Source organism: Rhagoletis pomonella, unplaced genomic scaffold, assembly GCF_013731165.1.
Source record: "Rhagoletis pomonella isolate Grant_MI unplaced genomic scaffold, Rhpom_1.0 Rhpom_scaffold_00002, whole genome shotgun sequence".
NCBI classification, from domain to species: Eukaryota; Metazoa; Arthropoda; class Insecta; order Diptera; family Tephritidae; genus Rhagoletis; species Rhagoletis pomonella.
In genome coordinates, this window is record NW_023458556.1 from 20,181,480 (window position 1) to 20,203,679 (window position 22,200).

General features: G+C 38.1%; 1 protein-coding gene across 2 annotated transcripts in view; it reads right to left on the reverse strand.

Moving 5' to 3' along the window:
* Positions 1-5,244: 5,244 nt before the first annotated feature.
* The window catches only part of LOC118733242, a 58,064-nt gene continuing 41,108 nt past the window's right edge, over positions 5,245-22,200 (reverse strand). The window contains exons 2-6 of one of the 2 annotated variants that reach the window (XM_036462567.1): positions 14,792-14,945; positions 14,572-14,699; positions 12,321-12,468; positions 10,938-11,060; positions 5,245-7,225 (exon numbers count right to left, since the gene is read on the reverse strand). In XM_036462567.1, the coding sequence (XP_036318460.1) occupies positions 5,826-7,225; positions 10,938-11,060; positions 12,321-12,468; positions 14,572-14,699; positions 14,792-14,945 (1,953 nt within the window). In that variant the 3' untranslated portion in view covers positions 5,245-5,825. The remainder of the gene's footprint in view (positions 7,226-10,937; positions 11,061-12,320; positions 12,469-14,571; positions 14,700-14,791; positions 14,946-22,200) is intronic. The other variant, XM_036462566.1, reaches the window with a different exon arrangement.

A 22,200-nucleotide genomic window follows, 5' to 3' on the forward strand; every position in this document is an offset into this window, starting at 1 on the left:
TTTTACGTAAATTCAGCTTGAAGTTTTAGTAATTCCGCACATTTTTAACAATGGAAATGAAATGCTCAGTAATCTGTTTCTAATCATTCGAATGCATAACAGTAGCACATGGTGATATTTTTTTTTGTACTCAGCGCGCCATTTTTTGCTAATTTGAAAAACTAAACATTTTAAGAAATCAAAAAAATTGGTAATTTTTAATTCAGCACTCGTACAACGCCATTTACCTCTTTTATACAACGCTTTACTTTGTCTACTTTTTACTATAAAATTTAAAATGTATTAAACAATTTTGTAGACTTTAGAAAATAGATAAGCAAAAGCACAAAATACAAGTACATACAAACAATTAAAACTAAAAATCACACAAAACACAAATACAAAGCAAAAAAAAAAAGAGTTATATGTAATAATTTGATGCTTGAAGTAGTCACTAAATATTTTAAGTGCGTTCATTAGTTGTAGAAAAGTTAAAATTATATAACTCAGTAAAGTACATAAAGCAAAATGAAACCACAATTAAATCAAATAAAATAGGCTATAAATAAAATAAATATTAAATTATATTTACGAACACATAAATATATTTTAACTACAATAAACTTTCTATTTCTTCGCAGTAATTTCTTTGACTGAAAACCCTATGCAAACGTTATTTATCCACAACGACTAGTTAATTTATTTTTAAATTATTTATTAACTTATTTAATTGAGTAATTTATTTATTTATTTATATTAATGCAAGTCCATTATGATGCAATCTTGAATTTACAATGTTTATCATAAATTCGGTTTTTTATTTTCTTATTTATTTATAATCTCGAGAGAACTTCAATAAATATTTGCCTTATAAAAAATAATTAAGTTTAAAGTATTTTTATTGGTTGGCGCCACAAGAAATCCAAAAGCCTTTGAGAGTTAAAGAAAATAGCTACTAAAATTCTAAAGCACGCCGATACTCCTATGTGGCCTCGAGAGATGCTAAACGGCGGCTCGGAGAGCGCCAGGAAGGGAGGTTCTCATCGACTCATTCCACAGAAATAGGTCTCTTGAAGGCGAAGCTTCAGCCAAACGTGTAAAAGAGTGATTCAGATCCCCCGCCCCTTTGAGTTTTCGACTGATAAAGGCGACCTGCTTAGGCACTTAAGCGCTTTATTTCCAAAAGCCTTGGGGTTCGAGCAAAAATATATTCGTACCCAAGGCGGGCAAAGCCTCACACGTATCCCCGAGGGATTTCGACCAATCATTTTACTCTCGTTTTCTTAAAGACGCTTGAGGTACTGACATATATGCACTTAAGAAACGTTTGTTATGAATTCAGCGAGATTAATGAGTAGTCATTCTCGCAAACGGATACCGCCGATATTGCCTTCCTTGCTGTAGATTGTAATTAAATTGGTTATCGAAGTCGACTCTGTAACGTTTATTTATCGTAATAACATAACTGTTGCGTCAGAACAGGGCAGCGCTTCTGCTGGAGAATTTAGAGGAAAGATTCCTATGCTGCCGACGTAGTACTTATATGTAGTATGAGAACAATGCTTAGGCAAGCTATATTGACTGATGCAGGTAAACTTGAAATTGGTTGAAAACTGGGCTGACATCAGGAATTATTTGAAAACCAATTTCTAAGAAGCTTCCTGGCTGAATCACTCCATTAAAGCTGGAAAACTATCGATAGTCGTGGCCATCGATAGTTTTGATAATCGATAGTCACAACCATCGATAGTATCGATACTATCGAAAATGTCGACACTATCGATAGTATTATCCTGCTTTGCTAAATGTCCTTTCAGACATCAAAAGATAAAGTAGGTACCGCCGGCATTTACTCTTACTGAATAATGTATGTATGAGTGAAAACTATCGATAGTGCTTACAAAACCATCGATGTTCTCGATAGTCAAAAACCATCGATACTATCGATAGTGCCATCGATAGTTTTCCAGCTCTACACTTCATATTGGTTCTGCGTCCGAGTGGCGCCCTCACCTGCCACAACCCATACAGGGTGGACTTGGCGGGGTATGTTATCTGAAATCCTGACCTACGGAAGGATCTAACCCGGGCGAAAAGGTAAGTCGAGATGATTTCAGCTTGGAACTCTGCATCAATTTCAAATTTAGTAACAGAGTTTTCTAAGCATTGTCCGATCGAAATTTCTCCGTTAAGGCATTACATTGTCTCATCGTGACATCTGCTACTCAGCTGTCCAGCCTGGGCGAGCTTAGGGAATCCGTACTTACTAATATTGCCCGAAAAGGTGTTGCTCCCCAGAAAGCGCGCACTGCGTATATACAGGGTGGTTTGAAAGATGGTTTTTTAAGAAGAATATAAAACAATATTGATTGTTGCCGTTTTTACTGTGTATCATCGTAAACAAAAAGAGCAAATTATAATTCTCTCACCTGCCAAATTTCCTAGTGGGAACATGTTATGTATGGTAATCGAAAAAATAATCAGTAAAACAGCTGGTTTCTCATTCGAAAACGCATTGTTTTACCCATGGCGATGTCCTACGAAAAGTAGTAATGTATGGGATTTAGTATGATTTTTTTTTTGACATTATGGATACATTAGAATGTTGTATTAATCAGTAATGGACTATAAAACTTTTAAGATATGCAATACATTATTTATCACGCGTGTAATGCATTACTACTTTCCCACTGGGTTCCGTCGCTGTTTAATTGTTGTATTGTTGTTGTATTGTATTGAATGCCAAGGGATGGTCGTTCGGTTCGAGAGGTAACTGCACTGCTTTGCAGCTAACAGCAAATATGTACATCGATAATGCAGTGCCCGGGTATAATGGTAGAATGTAGTATGGTTTTAGGATCATAACTGCTACCATGATGGTTCAACACTTCATACTTACCAAAAAACGTAGTATGAATTTAGGCTTGGCATGTAATGCAACATGTACAGACCAGTGTTGCCAGAAACTTTTCATTTAGGGCCAGAATCTCCAGAAAAGAGTGTAAGAAAGGGCTAAATAAAAAAATTGGAGCTAAAATAAGAGCTAGTTTCGTGATTCTTCAATTAAACCTTTTTTTGTTTATTTTAGAACGAATTTCCGAAATTTTATTTATTTAGGTACACAGTCACATACAGTTTTCATTCCAAACAAACATTCTGAGCTTGATACTGGAAAAAAGAAAACAAAAAATATGCAGATATATTACGAGTTAATTAATTACACTAGTTTACACGAAAAAAGGACTTCGCAAAAAGATTTTAGGTCGCTTAACATCAAAATAAAGTGTTTTCTTGGGCTTTTGCAGTTATTGCCAAAAAAAATTCTAGAAAAGCGAATACAACTAATCATCTTTGCATACCTTTCGAAAGATACATTTAGGGCCGGTTACTCAATGTCTGGTTAACACTAATCTCCGTTTAAACATCATTATCGACGTGTTCGGCTCCATGCATATAACATGGAGTCGGTAACGTCGATAACGATGTTTTACCGGAGATTAGTGTTAACCAGACATTGAGTAACCGGCCCTTAGCCTCATTGCATTGATATACTTTTTGTGTCATTGGAATATAACTTTTTTAGTTCCAGGCGTATAAATTCGGAAGATAAGGAAATTTTCCAGTTTTTTTTCGAAAATGAATCATTTTTATTCCTTCCTTTTAGTTGATAAACTTTAAAAAAAAAAAATTACTAAAAAAGCTAGGACGAAGGACAATTTTATAACGGAAATATGAAGCATTAGAACAGCCAAATCGGATAGAAAATGTTAAGTTTTCTACAAATTTAATAAAAGCGGCCAATTTCAATTTTTGCTACTGACACTCTTTCATTTGAAAATCCGTTTTTCCAAACAAACAGCAGAAATGTTTAAACTTAATGTTTAAAATTAAGTTAAGAATTTTGGAGCCTCGTAGGGCTGTTTAAAATTTATGTGGGCTAAACAAGAGTTGGGAGCTAAAAGCAAATTTCTGGGGCAATTTAAAATAAAAAGAGCCAAATCTAGCTGCAAACGAACCAAAATGGCAATACTGGTACAAACCATTCGCAATAACAGGACCGTGCCCGCTGCCGTCGATACTGTAAAATTGCATCGGAGGGCGAAAAGAAAAATGCTAGTTGCTTTCCTCGACGTAGAACGTGTTTTCATCAATGCTCACCTAAAATCCTTGTTAAGCTCCTGGTTCAATCTTAACACAAACAATTTTCTGCAAACATAAACCCACTTCTCAAAGCTGCGATCCATCAGCTGCCGAAATTGGGCGAAAAATTTAAAGAAAAATTGCTTTAAATTTAAACCCGTAAATTCAATAAAAAATTTTTTTGGTAGTTTGAAAACTGATTTGGTAGGCGTTTTGGTATCTAATAATATTCTCTAGTGGCACCACTGACGAGTAGGGCCATATACGGTATGGCGTATGATCAACATATATATGTATATCTTGCTCGTATTTCATAAAAAATTATTGCACATTTTATTTTGACCATTCAATACTAGTTTATTTATCCATCGATTTTTCATTGTTAGTAGCTTGATTTTTTTGTAATAGCACAGCTTTTAATACAAATAAAAAAAATACAAGAGATTTGTTATTTTTTTTAATTTTGTCCATGTTAAAGTTAAAATTTTTTCTTCATAAAAATGGAGATATCTTGAAGAAAATGACCTCCTCTGGAAAAACGGTATACAGATCCATAATCTACGACCCAATATTAAGTTTAGAATTTTTTTTGTCATTTCAAAAGTCATGGCTGTTTTTTTTTTTAATCATTTTTATTTTATTTATAACTTAATTTTATTATTTTGTTCATTCTCGTCATAATCATAGTATTCAATTATAACTAAAATAATTTTAAATAAATAATATAAACTGACTTATGTGTTAATTTAAATTTTCATGTGTGTTGAACTTTCATTAGTGTCGATTAAACAAAAGATGAAAACAAACTAAATTTTGACTTTAAATTCACACTCTTCATTTGCCTTTAGATGCTAACCTAAATTAAGATTTTGAAGTTAACAAAAAAAATATTGCATTCAAATTTCTTAAATTGCAAAAGTTTTAGAATTATGTGCTTACAATTATTAATCAGCTTAGAAATATTCATTAAAGAAGATTTATGTTCTTTATAGAATGTGAAGATCTATATAGGAAATAAGCATATATAAATAAATACAATAAATAGTGCTAAAATAAATACATACATATGTGTATAAGCATGTTTTTTTAGAATTATATAAGAATTGGTTTAAGTTTTTTTTTTATTATTTAACAAATAATAGTTTTATACTAAGAAGGAAAGTAAATGCACCTAAGAGCACCGAATTATGTATGCACTTACTATCTGTATTGGAAAAAAGGAAGTGCGAGCAAGTAGAAGCTGAATTAATCGAATATTTGTAGAACGTGTTTAATAAAGAGTGTACTTAAGGAGCGTATGTATGTATGTATGTATCTACTATGTAAATAGTAGTTCAGTGATTTGCTATTGCAGTGCTGCCCGAAAATGTTTCTTAACAACATTAACTTCGTCTATAACCAAGTAGAACAAAAAAAAAAGCAAAAAAAAAGTTAAAAAAAAAAACAAACAATACAAATAGTATTCAATATAGGCGTCTGTCTTTGAGCTTTTCTCCGCTTTTTTCTTCGTGGGTTTTCTTTCAGTCAAAGTTGACGCATTGATCCGGAAACGGCCATCAGCGCATATCTATGTATTTTGTAAATATTTGCGTAGCCCTAATTTTGAATTTTGTATAAGAACTTCTGTAATAAAAGTCTAATTGACCTTATTAAGACTCTTTCCCAATACTTTTCGCTACTCCGACAATTTCGCTACATCGCACTCTCTACTGCACGGTTTCGTGCGCCACCGCTACCGTCCCCGCTGCTGCTGCTGCCGCCCCAACTGTGCCAGCACTAATTTGCTGTCGTTCGTGTTGTTCCTGCAAATGTCGCATACGGAAAAGTCGTAGAGTCATCCAAGAGGCGAATGTACCAGGCGCCGGTATTGGAGTTTGCTTTTCGAGCGCCTCCTTTTGCAGCTGATAACGATAGAGCAATGAACCGGCGATTAGCGCAGATACAATTGTTGCCGAAATGACGACAATGAAGAGTATGCTGAAGCCAGGCACCGGCATGCAAATGCCATAGACAACCTCCTCACTTATTTTGCCCTGAAATACGGTGACCGCTTCCTGTTTCGAGTCTGGCGAGAAGGCAAGATCAGCTTCCGAGATGACATCGTACAGACCGCTAACACCAACATCCGCGCTGCGCACCTTACGATCGGAAATGACGATCGATCGTCGTCGACGACGTGTCGACTTCGTTTCGTCACTACCTTGCTCAGTGTGATTCGACTTATGCTTGAGCAGCTCATCGTTTTCGTCATCGAGGTCAATGTGATCTTCGCGTGGCCGCTTCAGTGCTTCCGCTTGAGGACGGTAAATGGGATGTGCTGCATCATCATTTGATTTGGGTTCTAGCGAACGTGGTCCGGCCATGGGCACACCCATGCGCTTTTGCGCCTCCAATTGACGTGGTCCATGTGGGAATTTGCCGCTCTTCTTCAATTCCATATATTGAGCTTCATCCAAATCGGCTAATTCGTCTTCGCCGAACAGCGAATCAAGATCGGAATCTTCAGGCTCTTCGTGTACCGGACGCGGCGAGAGATTGGCATTGGCATTCTTTTCATGCAAATTAAACTGATCGAGTATGTTGGCAATGCCGCTGTTGATCGATGACAGCTGTTTGCGATTGTGTATGATGTCATCGTAGAAGATATCGTGATCGATTGCGCCATCACCGCCCATACCAACACCAACGCCACCACCGCCACCGCCACCGCCACCACCCAAAGGCATGCCGCCCAGTGCCGGTTGTTGTTCGTCGCCATGTATGCCATGTCCCATCTCTTGACTTAGTTCGTTCTGGTTACCCAAAGCGTCGTTCATAAGCACATCCTTGCGCTCGTTAACGCTGCCGGTGAGCTGACAGTGATCCAGACAGCCATGGCGGCAAATTTCTACCTTGCATTTAATGTGCACACTCAGCGCATCGGGGAATTTGAAGGCATGGAAGAAGGCATAGGTTATGACGGTGGCGCGCTCATCGGGCGCGCGCGCCTTCAGAAAGCGTGAGATCATTTTCGGGCGTAGTACGCAGCCGAATTCATCGGAGAGATTGATAACATGACCGGAACCATCAGAAGCGACACACGACTTGACGCGCATATCGAATTCACCTGGAAGAATGAGTGGAGAAGAGAAAAGGTTTGGTTTAGAAAAAGAGAACATTTTGGAGCACAATAAATTTAAATTAAGAAATGTAAGTTTTTTATTTGGTACGTTTGCAAAAAAAGTACAATGTTTTCAAAGAACAACACTTTTCCGTGTGACTAATGAACGCGAAGAACAGTTGCAAAGTATAAATACAAAAAAAAGGTGTCAAAATTGTTATCTTATCACCGGAAATTGGTGTGCTCTTTCGTATCTATGAATATATGTAAAATTTAAAGACTTGTAATGTGCCACTGATTATTGGTAATTGTCTGCTATAACATGTCTAATCAACTATTTACCCACAGATATTTAAAAGATCAGCGAATGCCTGTTTAGAGTCAGTATCGCTTAGTGCATTGCAACGGGTAGCTGGCGTGGTCTAACATGAAGGTTTCGCTTTTGTTTGTATTAAGCAGCATCTGCTTAGCAGAATGCTACCGATTGGGTTCGTCAGCAGCGAGTAGTGCTAATGAATTGGAATATCCAAAGCTTGACTTCGCTTCCTATGTCGCCATAAGGGACCTTCTTTCACGGCTTCTTACCAACAAAAATAAAAATAATGACAGCAATGTAGGTGTAACTGGCAACACTCCGAACTCCGTGGAAGCAGCAAACACCCCAGCAGAGTTCGAAGTAAATTCTCCCGTTAACACAGATACCGAGTCACAGTTTGTCGTTGCGCAACCGCCAAATGAAAGTAGTGTTGGCTCAGTTCTAGATTTTCCAGTCGAACCTCCATTTGTTGAAAATCTAACTCAAGGCAGCCAAGAGGGGCCACTAATTCCAATTGATTTTGAAGCTGTTAATACTAACAACAATCAAGCATTGTCTCCTCCATTGCCTACGAATCAAAATCGTCCGAGACCACCAAGCGCATCGATAAGCGCGGCTGTTCAGCCTGTGTTGCCCATCCCTAATAGCCAGAGCGTATCGTATCCAGCTGGTGAGTCCAACTCTATACTGGCACAATCACCACAAGCTCCCCAAACACCAAGTTCCATTGAAAGTTTTCCAACACCGCCACAAATTTCCAGCCGACCTCAGGAATTTCCAACGCCACCACAATTGTCAAGCAACGCAGAAAATAATTCCATACCAGCATCGAATTCCAATTCAAATCGCCCATTACCGCCAATAAATTCTCTTCCAAGTCGTCCAAATTCAGCTTTGCCTAGTCTGGCGTATCTTCTGTCAACTTTAAATCAGAATGGCTCCATTCCATCAGCACCTCACGCGCCTTTTTTGGGTTAAGTGAAGCCGGCACCTCCACGTCCGGTCGTTAAATTGTAGGCATTTTACCATAACAGATAACCGTTTCAATGAATTCTTGTAGTCTTTGGAGATTTTTATTAAAAAAAAAAATGGAGAAGACGAAAATTATAAAGTTTGCATTTTGAAATCTTCGAAGGTAATAAAAAAGCCTTTAATTAATTAAATAAATTATACAGTTTCGAGTTTTAAAATAAGGATTTCCTCTCAGCCGGATATGTGTGTGTGTCTTGCCTGGTTGTTTAATTTTCCGAATCTTAAGATCCAAGTTGCTAAAGATCCTCCTTTGTCAATATGAATAGAAACAACGTGAAAGAAAATAGAACGTAGATTACAGAAGTACTTAACGTCCTTTGTATCACCCTTAGAATTCTCATTTCTAATCCTTGCGAAGGTCGGTCAGAAGCACGAAAAGGGTTTTGTTGTTTAGTCATCTTCAAGGAATGATTGGTACTGATAGCTTAGAGGCAGAAATAACTCAAAACTGCGCTTCCAGTCAAAGAAAATCCGAGGTATTCTTATCTTTGCTAGCGAGAACTTTGACGTCCTATTGCCATATATTCCTCAATGTCGCTTCATTTCCATAGTCCGAGTTTCCATAAATTACCAATTAGTTGCTATGTTAAAAGCCCGCATGATTTAATTCTGTGAACGAAAGGACCCCCAGCAGCTGCATGGGTGATTCGAAGAAGGCGCTGGATTTCAGGATTCTCAATTTCCTCATGCGCGCCTAGTCAGCTTTCTCCGTTTCATTGCCGCGCCAGCGACCCGTACTTGACTCGTTCCTTCCCTTGTTGGCCAATGCGTTGTTCGACTAGAACTTTTGGCACGAGTCATTTGAGCATCGTAATGAGATGTCGGTCCGTCTTTAGGAAGAATGGTGGATCTCTCGTATTAATTAATATTTTTTTTTATGCAACGAAACTGATCTCTAATAGACAGTAGCAGTCGTTGTCGGAAGCGGGTTGTTAGACACTGAAGTTGGATTCCGTTGTACTGATTCATTCTAACGTTCTTTTCAGAGGTTGCCTGCGAACAGTTAGCTAAGAGACGGCACTCAGTTGGCTATCAGTATCTTTTTCTTCATATACATATATTATGTATGTTCCCTTCCAAATGGACACTTATTTTCTGCTTCGCTTTAATTATGCCTGCTTGGCATATGCTTGGCCACCTTTAAAATGGAGAAAGGCGACATTGTAGCCGCTTCATGGCCAACACTTAACTGTTAAGATAGCGACTCAGATACTGACCAACACTGCCCATAGAGTTCCACATCTTTGAGATTGCAGTGAACTCGTCAATCAGACTCAAAGCTTAAAACTGCTGAAGAGAGCTGCAGAACGATCATAGTGATATTTATTCTTCGCAAGCTTATGGAATCAGGAACACAATCAGATTATAAAGCATACATTTTCTCAGATAGCCAAGCGGCACTTCTGGCACTTGCCTCACCGGTAAAAAAGTTCAAAATATTCTGAGATTGCAAATATAAGTTAAGTTCGACGGCCGAATAGACATCTCTCTCATCTCCAAAATCACTCATTTAATTAGTCCCAAGGCACACTTTTTTTATATGTACTGAGAAGACACTTTTCTCCGGCGGATATGCCTCTTTGGGACTCTTTTCGGAGCCTTCCTAGGAGCATAAGCGCACCGTACAGGAGTCCTAATTGTGCACTGAAGATGTAATTTTGCTTACCAATATCAAATTTTTTAACTGTCTGTTTTGTCCATTATGATAGTGATATTTAATGATACATTTGAAAATTTAATATGTGGTAGTAAAAACGCTTTCATATGAAAGCTCACTGAATAGCCACCGATTTACACATCATTTATTACTACATACATACGTATTGCTTTCTTTTCGTGCGTGCGCTATTCGCTGCTTGCATTGTTTGTTAGCTTGAAACATGATTATACTTCCGTTCATGCCACACAATTTCTGGCACACCACTTATTAACAGCCACCTGGAGAGTCTCTATACTTATATGCAACACAGAAAAGAGAAGAAAAAAACCACATGAAAGCGCCGTGAAATCCACTCATTAATTGTAGACAACTCGGCGCCACAGGCACTGGCTGTGATATGTATGTACATATGTTTGTGTGCTTATGTAAGTAAGCTTCCTACTGCATATATATATGTACATCATAATGAGGATGCGAATAATGTATGTACATACTCGTATGATTGAGGCACAATGGTGATGGAGCGCTAGGTGTCGGTGGCCACATACCTTCACTGTGCCATATGCACTTTTGTAAGTATGTATGTGCGCTTATACGCACACAGAAGAATATTTGCGGGAAGCCTTTCTCGTATTACCTACTACTTTATTGCTCATTTATCGTCCCTGTTATTAACTGTTTGCCTGATCGTACATTTAATGGTAACTTACCGCGATAATCGTTGATGGCAACCACAAGTGTAAGTGTAGAACCTAGTGGCACAATGCCGCTAACTGGCGGTGCCCATGGGCCTTTGCCATGCTGTATCTCCATCCAGCAGTCAACATTATCACCTTGAAGAGAGATAGAGATAGAGAGAAATGATGATGCGTGAGAAAGGTGTGTGTAAAGTTAAGTGTAACTTTTATTATTTACAATTTGATATATTTGTGGTCATAAGCAATAACCGCCTAAGTCGAAAAACCTGAATTCGAAAAAAAACGTTTTAAACATTTGGATTGTAACGTTAAACTTATGGGGAAACCAAAATATGTTCGTCTATTACTTTTTAAATAGCCTAGCTGGCGAGATGGAGATTTCTCGTACGCATGGAATAATAGTTGCAGAATACGATAACATATATATATAACTTAATTCTTTCTTAAGTCAACCTAGGCGTTTATTGCTTATGTCCACAGATATTATTTACATAATTATGGCTGCATTTTATTGTAGTTTGTACGAACTTTGTACATATGTACATACATTAGACTGTCCCAAAAAACCATTTTATTGGTTTTGTCTTAAAAACTATCTGAAGAACGTTTTAAGCAATTCGCACCACGGCAACCCGTGCCCTCAAGTTATCGGAATAATCTTTACTTCTATATAAGGAGGTATTACTATACCCCCTACAGCATTAGGGCATAATATTAAGTAAATCTGCGTTTCTGGTTTTTTACCAGGTAGTCAGGATATTTTCCAAAGGATCACACATTATAATACATTTCCTAAAGTTTACACAAAATATGGATATATGGGTATCAATCAAACGGAAAATTCAAAAAAAAAGATTAAGTATAACTTTTGTTTTCAATTATCCTTTTGGAATATGTCAAAAATGTTCTTTAAAAATATAATCCTTAAAGATTTTAGTTTAGTTTGCATTATGAAGAATCTTAATTTAATTTAAATCCTATAAATATATATAAGGATATTGAAGTATAAAAATTGCAAAGGATATTTTCCCTTAAACAATTGTTTCGATTTCCTTGGGAGAAATCCTGTCATCCTATTAAAAATTTAAAGACGCAGACATATTGGAAATGCATTCAAATATGGGAAACATATCGAATATTTCGCATTTCCAAAGCTTTCATGGATTATTAATTCAAGTTACTAACTAAAACTTCAACTAAAAGTCGGCACGGGTTATCATTATCCTACAGCCATAAAACTTCATACATATGCTATTTAGACTAAAAAGCACAAATACAGAGGGTATGCATATCAAAATTTGCAAACACATTTTTTTCCATATATTTACCGTTGGCACAGTCTAATGTACATAATAATATTTATTTTATTTTTTAAAAACATTTAATTTAACTCACCACGAAAATCCAGTTGTATGACATCCAAATCGGCAATAACCATTGGTGGCTTCGATGCGGTCTTTTCGTAGTCATTGAACCATTCGCAGCGCAAGCGTTTTGCTTCATCCCAGACTTCCAGCAAATCTTTGTCGTATTGCACAACCACCTACGAATAGATAAAAATAAAATATTTCATTGTTATCAACTAATTCACAGTACTATTTATGTATTTGTTATCATAGCAAGAACTTGGTGCGTTTACTTTGCCGAATTGTATTGGCCCTAGGCTGATTACAGAGTGAGCGACTTTTTACATACATACATAAATGCTAGGCGCGATTCACGCATCGGCTATTTTCAGCTCTTATCAAATAGCTTAATGGGCCATACTTTCAATACATTTCCCATTGGAATTAACTGTTTCCTGTACACTTATTCAGATATCTTGGTTCCTTAAAGAATTTACTGAAGTCTACCCTTGTGGCTGCTTATAAACTTGCAATTCAAAGTACTATATCTTTCACCAGCGCAGTTACCCACAAACGTAAAAACGGAGAACGCGTCAACTGACACGATCTTTCTTATGGGATCTGCGTGTTACCGAAAACTCACCATCGTCCACGTCACGTTCATTGCTTCTCTCTCTATCAACAGCAAATTTGATATGTTTCTACGCACTTCTATGGTACGCTACATAAACGTTCATGGGTAACTGTGCTGTTAGGCATTATAGGTGTGTGACCTGTGTGTTGCACAGGAAATGCTGGATAGTTTCTTCAGGGTCTATTGGCAAACTGCCTAGGGCTTGTGTGCCTTGATTGAAACTCATACTCAATGTTCGCTTTGCGCGGATGCCTTCGCCGGTTTCCACTTTTTTTTATGTCTATAGGAAGTTTGTTTGAAATTTCGATTTTTCGAATATCTTTACCTCCCAATAAAAGTTTTGAGTTTTTCGATGTTTTCAAGACTTTTTCCACTTTAAGGGCTACCAACACCTAGATTAGGTTAAGTTAGGTTATGCTGGCTGACCATGAGAGGTCTCACACATAAACGAGTCCATAGCATTGCCATATACGTTTACGACCTATAAATCAATTATTTCACGCATTGTTTAAGAACACTGCTATTCCTTTAGCGAATTTCAATAGACACTTTGGTCCTTTGTCGATTGCTGCTTGTAGGCTCTGGAGCTGTACCTTGCCGAGTAAAGCAAGTCTTTGCCTGCTGAAGGCTGAACACTCGCAAATTAAGTATATGCTCCACGTTTTCCTCGCGATAGTGTCCTACGTGACATTTCCTACATTTTTTGTTCTCTAGTAGATCTAACTTAAATGCATGTGCTCTTAGCGAACAATGCGCTGATAACAATAGTATCACACATAATTTTCGGAAGTCTGCAATCCTGAGTTATTTTCCAAACCCTATCCACTTGGCGGCACATGTGCAGATATTTTGATTTCCTCAAGAGGAATTGGTATATTCGTCATTAGTGAGGCGCCTAAGAGGATGCTCGTCAGTTCTCCCATTACCTTCCACACCCTTGTGCCCTGGGAGCCAATATAGGTGGACGGTTTTAGCCACAGTTAGCCTTCTTATAGCCTCCTTACAGTCCGCGACGGTGATCGAATTTCTTTCATATGAAAGTAGGGCCTTAACGGTCGCCTGGCGGCTTAATTTGATGTAGTAGGGAACCCCTAAATAGTTTTAAATTAATATCCTAGTTTATTTGGGGATGAATAGTATATCATATTTGATTCCAAAAAATGGCTTAAACGTTTTCTACGTGTTTGGTTGCGCTTCTCCTCCAATTCGTGTGCTCCTTCTAGATGTTGTGACAAAAATGGCGAGATCTATACTTTTACTCCACCTCCGAAGAAGCTTTTTTATGGCAGGGGTACACTGGCAGGTATGCTATGGTCCGTCGAGGGGCGACCGCTATTTAAAAAAAAAACTGTATTGATGTTGCTGGGGCCTGAAATCGAACCATGCGCCTCTCCAGTAACATTTGGTTTTTTCGCAGACTTTAGTCGACTGGCTCTTTTATAGTGAATCTTTTATCATTATGATGGGTGACATGACTCTATATACTTATCGCTGTGTGAGATTTTCCAGACCTTACTCCAATGTATCGCAAATTATGACCGTGTTTGCGAAGACTTTGTATTGATTCGCATTGCATGTAAATACATCCTAAGTGCTAATTGGGGTGCAAAAGGCACTCATCACACAACCCTTTGACTGTTTTATTTTTCACAACAATTCAACTCACCGTATTTTCATAAAACTGTCCATGCAAATCGGGTTTCGTGCCGCAGCGTGAGTACGATATCCGAAAAGAAAAGAACGTTTTGCCCGTCGATGGCGGCACATAAACGCAGCGCGGATCACTGTGTTGCCCTATGGTAAGAATAAAAAAATGTATGTCAGTTATTCGATACAATATGTACATATATATACTCATGCCAATACTTTTAACCATTTCTTTTTACCTTTTGAACTGACGATGCCCTCGAATGGATGTGAAAATGTCAAATGTACATCCATGTGATCCTTACCGCACATCACTTCTAAAGACACTATGTTTGGCATTCCCTCTGGCCGTTCCATGGGCCACAATTCATTACCAGCTAAGACTAAACTAAACTGCAAAGAGAGAAAGACCACAAGGTAGATGGCATAAGAAGAATATTAAATAAACAAAAAAAAAAAATCACTTAAAAGAGGTTGATAAGGGGGTAACATGATTTAAATGTGTGTTAATGCTGGAAAAAAAATGTGTAAAATTTTAATTAATATTATTCACACGACTGCTGGTGCGGAAAGTGCGCGCCACAAAGCCCGCAAAGATGCCCCGGGAATACTCAACCCACTGGCATTCAGGCATTGTGGCACTTCGGCATGCAGACATTCAGGCATTTAGGCGCGCCCGCATTGTCTTGTGTGTCAGCTTAAGTTGAGCGCTGCAGTTGGCGGCCGGCCGGGTAGTGCAGTGAGCCAAAAGCTGCCTGCCAGCCGCGCGCAGGCCGTCAGATTGCCACCGCGCGCATAAATGAGTGTTAAGTGAGTAGCATGCCAGCGAATGAGTGAGCCGGTGAGTGCAGCGATTCTTGGTGAATGTGGCAACTGTGTCTTGACCCAATTTCGCATGCTACCTACCGCTTGCAATGCGCTCGCGCTGCAACATTTTTTCCGCAACATTTTTGCTGCCTGATTATAAATTAAAAGAATATTAAGCGCGTGTAAAAGTGTACTGCAGCAAAAAAAAAAAAAAACAAAAACAAAAATGAGGAAAACACTTGGCCTGACAGGAAAATAGGAAAATGGTTTGGAAAAATATTCTTTTCAATGTATGTATGTATGTAGGTTTGCATTTACGTTTGCGCGTAGTAAATATATAAGTTTGCATGCAGTCCGCGTTAGCAGCTTCTTGACTTACTTTTACACTTCTTGTGTTTTTGTTTTTGCTTCGTTTTTTTTTTGTTTTGCCAACCAGCAACTCACTACTTTCTACTACTGACTTACTCTTGAGTGTGCTATTGCTTCGGGCTTACGTTATGCTGGAGTATGTGTTTGTTTAATTCATTTCTAATTGCAAATGCAATTTTCATGTCAGATAGTCAAAAAGATTGCAGATAATCTCTGCAATGCAATGCTGGCTTTGTACTTTGTTGTGCCGCACGCTGATTATAAATTAACTTTTTTGCGCTCTTCTCTTTTTGCTTCCTTTACTTATTTAAAGTGGCATGAAAAAGGATGCTTTCAATTGTAAAACCACTGTACATACTATGTAGCTAATAAGCATACCTACTTTTACTTTTGCAATTAAAAATATGAGTTGGGCTGGAGTCTAAAGAAAATATGACCCAGAAACTAGTTTTTAAATATTTATCTTTGTACGAGTAGCATGTATGTATTATTTGTATTCAAAGCGTAGAGCCTTGGCCGTGACGAATGCATATGTACATACAGAGTCTCATTCCCCAGCAATAGGTTTAGGCACTGATGTTACCACGCTGCAGGCTAGGAAAATGTAGGTATCCAGCAAACAAAGCCACTAACTTTAGAGAAAAAAAAATTGATTTTATATTAGAATTCTAATATATGTAGTTTTCTTATGCTTCTCAAATCAAAAATCTTGGTATAGTGATATTTAAGAACAATTAGAAAAGCAGTAGAAACGCGCTAAACTAAAATCTGAGTTATACTGTATCGCAGCCCGACAAACACAGTATACGGCTGCTCGTGACAGAGTCAAGCGTTCAACCGCCTACTGCATGACAGCAGTTTCAGCTTGAAAGACGCCGGATAGGCGGTATGATTTTTCCAGCTCCAACTGGAAAACCAAATGCCCTTTTCTCTAGTTTTCAATCATCAGTGTAGAAGTAGAGTGATCCATTTACTTCAGTAGCTCTCCCTGAGAAAAAATCTAAATCAGGAATATAAATGGTATACCCTTTTGTAAAGCTTAGATTTGGTACACAGTAATCCGTGCACGTCAAGTCGACATTTTTAGAACTGTGAAAACAACCACAGGAAGTTTCTCAGCATACGCAATGACCTTAGTACAACCCCCTTCCAATGCATTGTAAAACAAAGCCTCGGAGGAACCGCCTTTTTTTGAGGATTACGTTTAAAGGATTATAATTTGTGAGCTTGCCCCTGGAGTTTCTCTACCCTTAATGAGGAAGGTGCCCCTTCCCGGCTAGTTTAATGTTCACGTAACACGTGGGCTTCTATTACATTGTTATTATGAGCAGAATTCAGTGTTGGATTTGTGAAAGGCGAGAGACTTCGTCGCCAAGTACTGTTGTTAACTCCGGCGAACCCAGCATTTCGCCACAATACATATCAAAGCGATATTTTTCAACATCTCACATATTTGCTTCGACGCCAGATGGAAGAGAAAGACGATACGATCAAAGACTTTTAGGACCTTTTAGATCATAGTATTGAGCGCTGCCTCTTCACGACATAAAAACGACGACTTGACGACTTTCAGCCTACAAGACGAAACTTCTTCTAACGGATTTAGGATGATCAGTGCCGTAAGATAGTTGCATTGCAGCACAAAATTTCAGCATAAGGGTATCCACCAAGGATCACTTCTTGTTTGCAGCCACAATACGCGCTAGCCTTTTTTGCAGCAAATAACATGCGCCCTAATAATTAAGCAAAACTTGGCGTGGAAAACCTGAAATCGCAACAGATAGCCAACGTCATCTTTCGAGAGAAAGATTCCAAGTAACATTCATTTATATATCCCCTTACGAATTAGCCATGGAAAATACGGGTGAAGATGGAACTTGACATATTTAGTTCAGCCAATGAAATTATGTAGAATGGCTGGGCTGGCTGGACAATTTTGTGGGAGTTGATGCAAATGCTTCATGCCTGAAAGTGTATTCGTTCAAAGTCAATTCAGTAGATATGGAAATATGTCCCGGCATTTGCCAAAGTCCGTTTCTTTTTTCTCTTCTCTTCTCCTTTGTTCTCTGATTGGCGCCTCTCTGGTTAATCTGTCAGCTATAACCTTAGGACATGGTACTACAGCTCTCGTTATTATTGTTATTAACGCGGTAGGGTTTCGTCAACTCTTTTGGCATTCATAAATTATATAAAAAAAATCCAATATTTATTGAAAGAAAATTATAAATTGAAAAGCCTAAAATGTTAGTCGACTTTTTGTCTTGAAAAAGTAGAATGGAAACGGTTAGTCGTTTAAGTGAAGTCGACTATTGTTTGAGACTACTTATGGGCCATTCTATTATGACTGGAGGGACATTTTACTCCAGATTATGATAAATTGTGAATTATAACTATGTGTTCGGAACTTTTACAACAGCGAAAGATGTTTTTTAACATAGAACGATAACTATTGTATAAAATTGCTTTAACAAAAATACCAAACGATTCCTTTGTTTAATGTAACGATTATTTGAAAGAATGTGACTGGTAAGACACTAAAAATCACTCCATTTTACCTTTGTGCACTCAACAATGAATTTTAGCCAGAATGCTTAATTTTCAAGGAAGATATTTTAGTGATGTAAAATATGAAATATACACTTTTGTTTTCAATAAAAATTATGCTTATATAATCTTCACAGAAATACTAAAAAATATATAAATTTGTGACTGGTGTAAAGTAATTATGCACGAATTAAAAGATTACATAGTTTAAAATTACATCTTCTTTTTATTATTATTATTTTTTAATATTTTGCAACAGACTAATGAATTGTAGTCATTTAAAGAGAGATTACTACTGAAATAGAGATTATTACATGGAATGACCCTTTTGCTAATCGACTAACCGATTTGTAAACTATTCAATTAACAAGAACCCTACTTGGTACCTATAAGGGTCTCAATACCTCAAGAGGCAGATATGATATAATGCTGAAAGATGGATGAAGGGGCTATGAGCCGGCTGACTTTTAAATTAACGTAAGGATTCTTTAATTACGATAATTTCTTCGTAGGCTTAACATTGTGCACAGGCCACTGGGCTTGGCCTACCCTCTGAAATGTGTTCGGATAACTACCTATTCCAAAAGACACCTTTATTATTAGACTTGAGATCCCCGTTCCTACTCCTTATGATGATTTCAAAAAAACCAATATAGCCTGTTAGTGGCTCTCCATAGTGGAGCCACCCCATGTTGGCTTGTTGTATACTTCTATTTTAAAACTCTTTTTAAAAGCTGTGGTGCTGTCTATGCCTTCTCTAAGAAATAATGCTTATCGGATTACGGAGCCTACTTTCTTTATTTTCTTAGACAAAATGACCTTTTCCTTGCCAAAGCCTACTCCAGTAAAATTAGGTAGAGTTTGTTTGGCTACCCTAATTTATGGTAAGCTGAAGTGGCTCCAGCTCAATAGAAAATGTCAGCTCTGCCGTTCGACATCTGCGCATTGCTCCAGTTATTCAAATACGTGTCAGGCGTTGGTGTATTGTGAGTGATTGCCCCATTGTGGTTATATTAGTTAACATCGTGTAAATCAATCATCTATCGGACTGCATACGCAGGACTCGCCTTGTATATACTTGCACACCCTTAAAGCTTTCGTGATCGTTTCAACGTGTTTCTTCCAGATACTCCACATTTATGTGGTTGTAGGTCTTCTCAAACTTCTCTCAGCACTGGAAGCAACTACATATAACTATGCCACCTGCGTTTCATTGGCAACAGCTTCCACTATCGGAAAAAAGTTCGTTCACTTTCAAGCTACGCAGAAGAGTTATTCGAAATGTCAGAACTGACTATGTAGTGCTGGCGCGGAAGCTTTATTTTTTCAAGCTTTAAAAGAAATAACATTAATTTTTCGCTGAACGACAAAAAAGGTTAGAGCTACTTAATGGTTCAAATTTGTTGCTGAGTTCTTAGCCTCTTAACGAAGCTGGTGGTTTGATGTTCGGTTTTTTTCTATGCGAAGAAAAGGGCGTATTTGTGGCTTTTGCAAATGGCTAAACATTGGAGCTAAGCGAAGTGAGTTCATAATGGCTTGAATACGGGATATGTAGATTAAGGTCAGAACCACAACGATTTCTCAGTAATCTATGGAATTATTAACTCCTGTGAAATGCTCAATAGAGATATATAAATATTTTAGATTATCAAAAAAAAATAAAAATAAAAAATAAAGAAATAAAACACAATTGCATAGATTTACAACGTTATCCTCCTGCTCGCTACAATGAAGCTCTTTCCTGCCTCATTCACTCGCATATTTGCGCACACGCAGCGGCAATAAATCCACATATGGCAAATGGCATGCAGCCACAGCTGCTGCAACATGCATTTGTGCAACCAAAAAAGCAAAGCAAAGCAAATAAAACACCAGGCAACAACATCAGTAGAAACAACAAAATCAACAGTAAATGCATAGTTGACGCAAAGTTGTTGGGCGAGAGAGCGCGAACGAGCAACTAAATAATGAAATTGCCAAATTAACATACTCGACACACTTGCCTTGGCCACTTTGCCTGTTGGCCAATTTCATGTCAACTTAAATGTTGGCAGCAGGAAATACTGGATATGTAAACACACGCACTCGTACACATACTATCATGTATATAGCTATGACTCCGTTGCGCAGATGGAAGGAAGGCTCATAGTAGGCACATCCAAGCAGCAAATGTGTTGGCAATGAATGGTGGATCGTGCCGGCCAATGCACCAACAAGTCAGTCAGCCAGTCAGTCAGTCACCAAGCTAGCCAGCCAGCAAGCCAGTCAGTTAGGCTGCAGCCATTTCAAAGCCACTGCCACTGCCACTGCTCCACACTTCATTGCTGTCATACATACAACTCATGGAGCACCGCATTGGCAATAACAATAATAACAACACACAACGAATAGAGCAGACAGACTTTATTGTCGCCGGTAGTAGCAGCAATCAGTGCCAGCTAGCGGTGGCTGAATTAAGCCAATCATTTGCTGGATTTTCAACTGCGTTAGCTTAATTGAACCTGAAGAGTGGCTGGAGTTTGCATGCAAATGCCTAGTTGGTCGGTCGGTCGGTTGGCTGGATGGCTAGCTGGCTGGCTGGTTGCATCTCGGCTGGTTGTAAAGATATTTACTTCAGCTCTTCTTTGGGGACTTTCGCATTGGAAGTGGATTTGTGTTTGTGTGTGTGTGTGTGAGTGAGTGTTTAGTAGTAAAAGCAGCAATATTTTGTTATTATGTTATGTCGCTGCAATATTTTGCCTACTTTGGTGCAATGCTCCCATACATACATACATACATATATGTAGAAATTATTTAGTTTATTTAGATATACTGTTAGTGCTACATTCTAGTAGATACAATATATTAATGCTAAAACGCGCCTAGGTATAGGTAACCATATGCGTTTGTATTGGTGTTGTCATGTCGCGATTGTATTTTGTGGAATCCCACCAAACTTATTACCATAAAATTGTTGCGAGAAGACTAAGTGGTGCCAGCATGTCTACCAATTAGTTGAACTACACTCTTTGCCTCTATATTCCTTTCTTGCTTCTGAGGCAATAGTATATGCTCTTACATATTTTCACACACACACACCTCTTGGAAGCTTATTTAATAACGTTGATTTTTATAATTGCTCAATAGCGGCTCGGAAAAAATTAAAATTGCAGAGACTCGTTGCGAATTTCTGAGATCTAAACTTCTGGATTTCTGGATTTTATTCATATCTTTTATTAAGTTATTCTTCTTCTTCATATTGTCATTTGGAGCTAGACACTTTTGTCCATTTGAGCTTAGACCCAACCATTTCGCCAATTACCTTCCCACCTTTGCCAGTGCCGTTAAAAAGCTCGTACACTTTTTCTTCGGCACCTGTCGCTCATGTGAACCGGGCCATAGGAAGCTCTATCTACAGTTCTCAAGGTTTTCTCATCTTGGTCGACTTCGTTCACATTTCTGCGCTATACAAAATCCTAGGCATGCTGGGAGATTGTTGGAGCGTGCTTTTTGCCCGCCGAGAAAAGACTCTGGCCTTTCAACTGTCTATCGAATCCACACGAAATTGGGTCGCCCTGTCTAAAACCTCGTTTGGTTTGCAATGTCGCTAAGAGCGTCTTCCCAACTTGGAGTTCAAGGTTGTGCTCAACTTCATTTTACAAAGCCTCCTACCGGCTTTGAACGTCTCAGTTGGTATCCATCAGATACTCTTTCGGGTTTCTGTTTATAAAATATCGCTTCTGTGCCAACCAAGGCGTTAAGATTGTCAAGCCAATTTTTAACTCGTTGCGGCAGTAGCGCTCGTACATGGCTAAAAATATAATTATACTAAAACCTGTAGAAGTCCGACAATGTTTTCAATTTTTTTTTTTTTTCGATTACTTTCTGATCTATCTCATTTGTCTTGGCATATAGGTAGTTCTTTTACTACTTGTCTCAATACGATTCG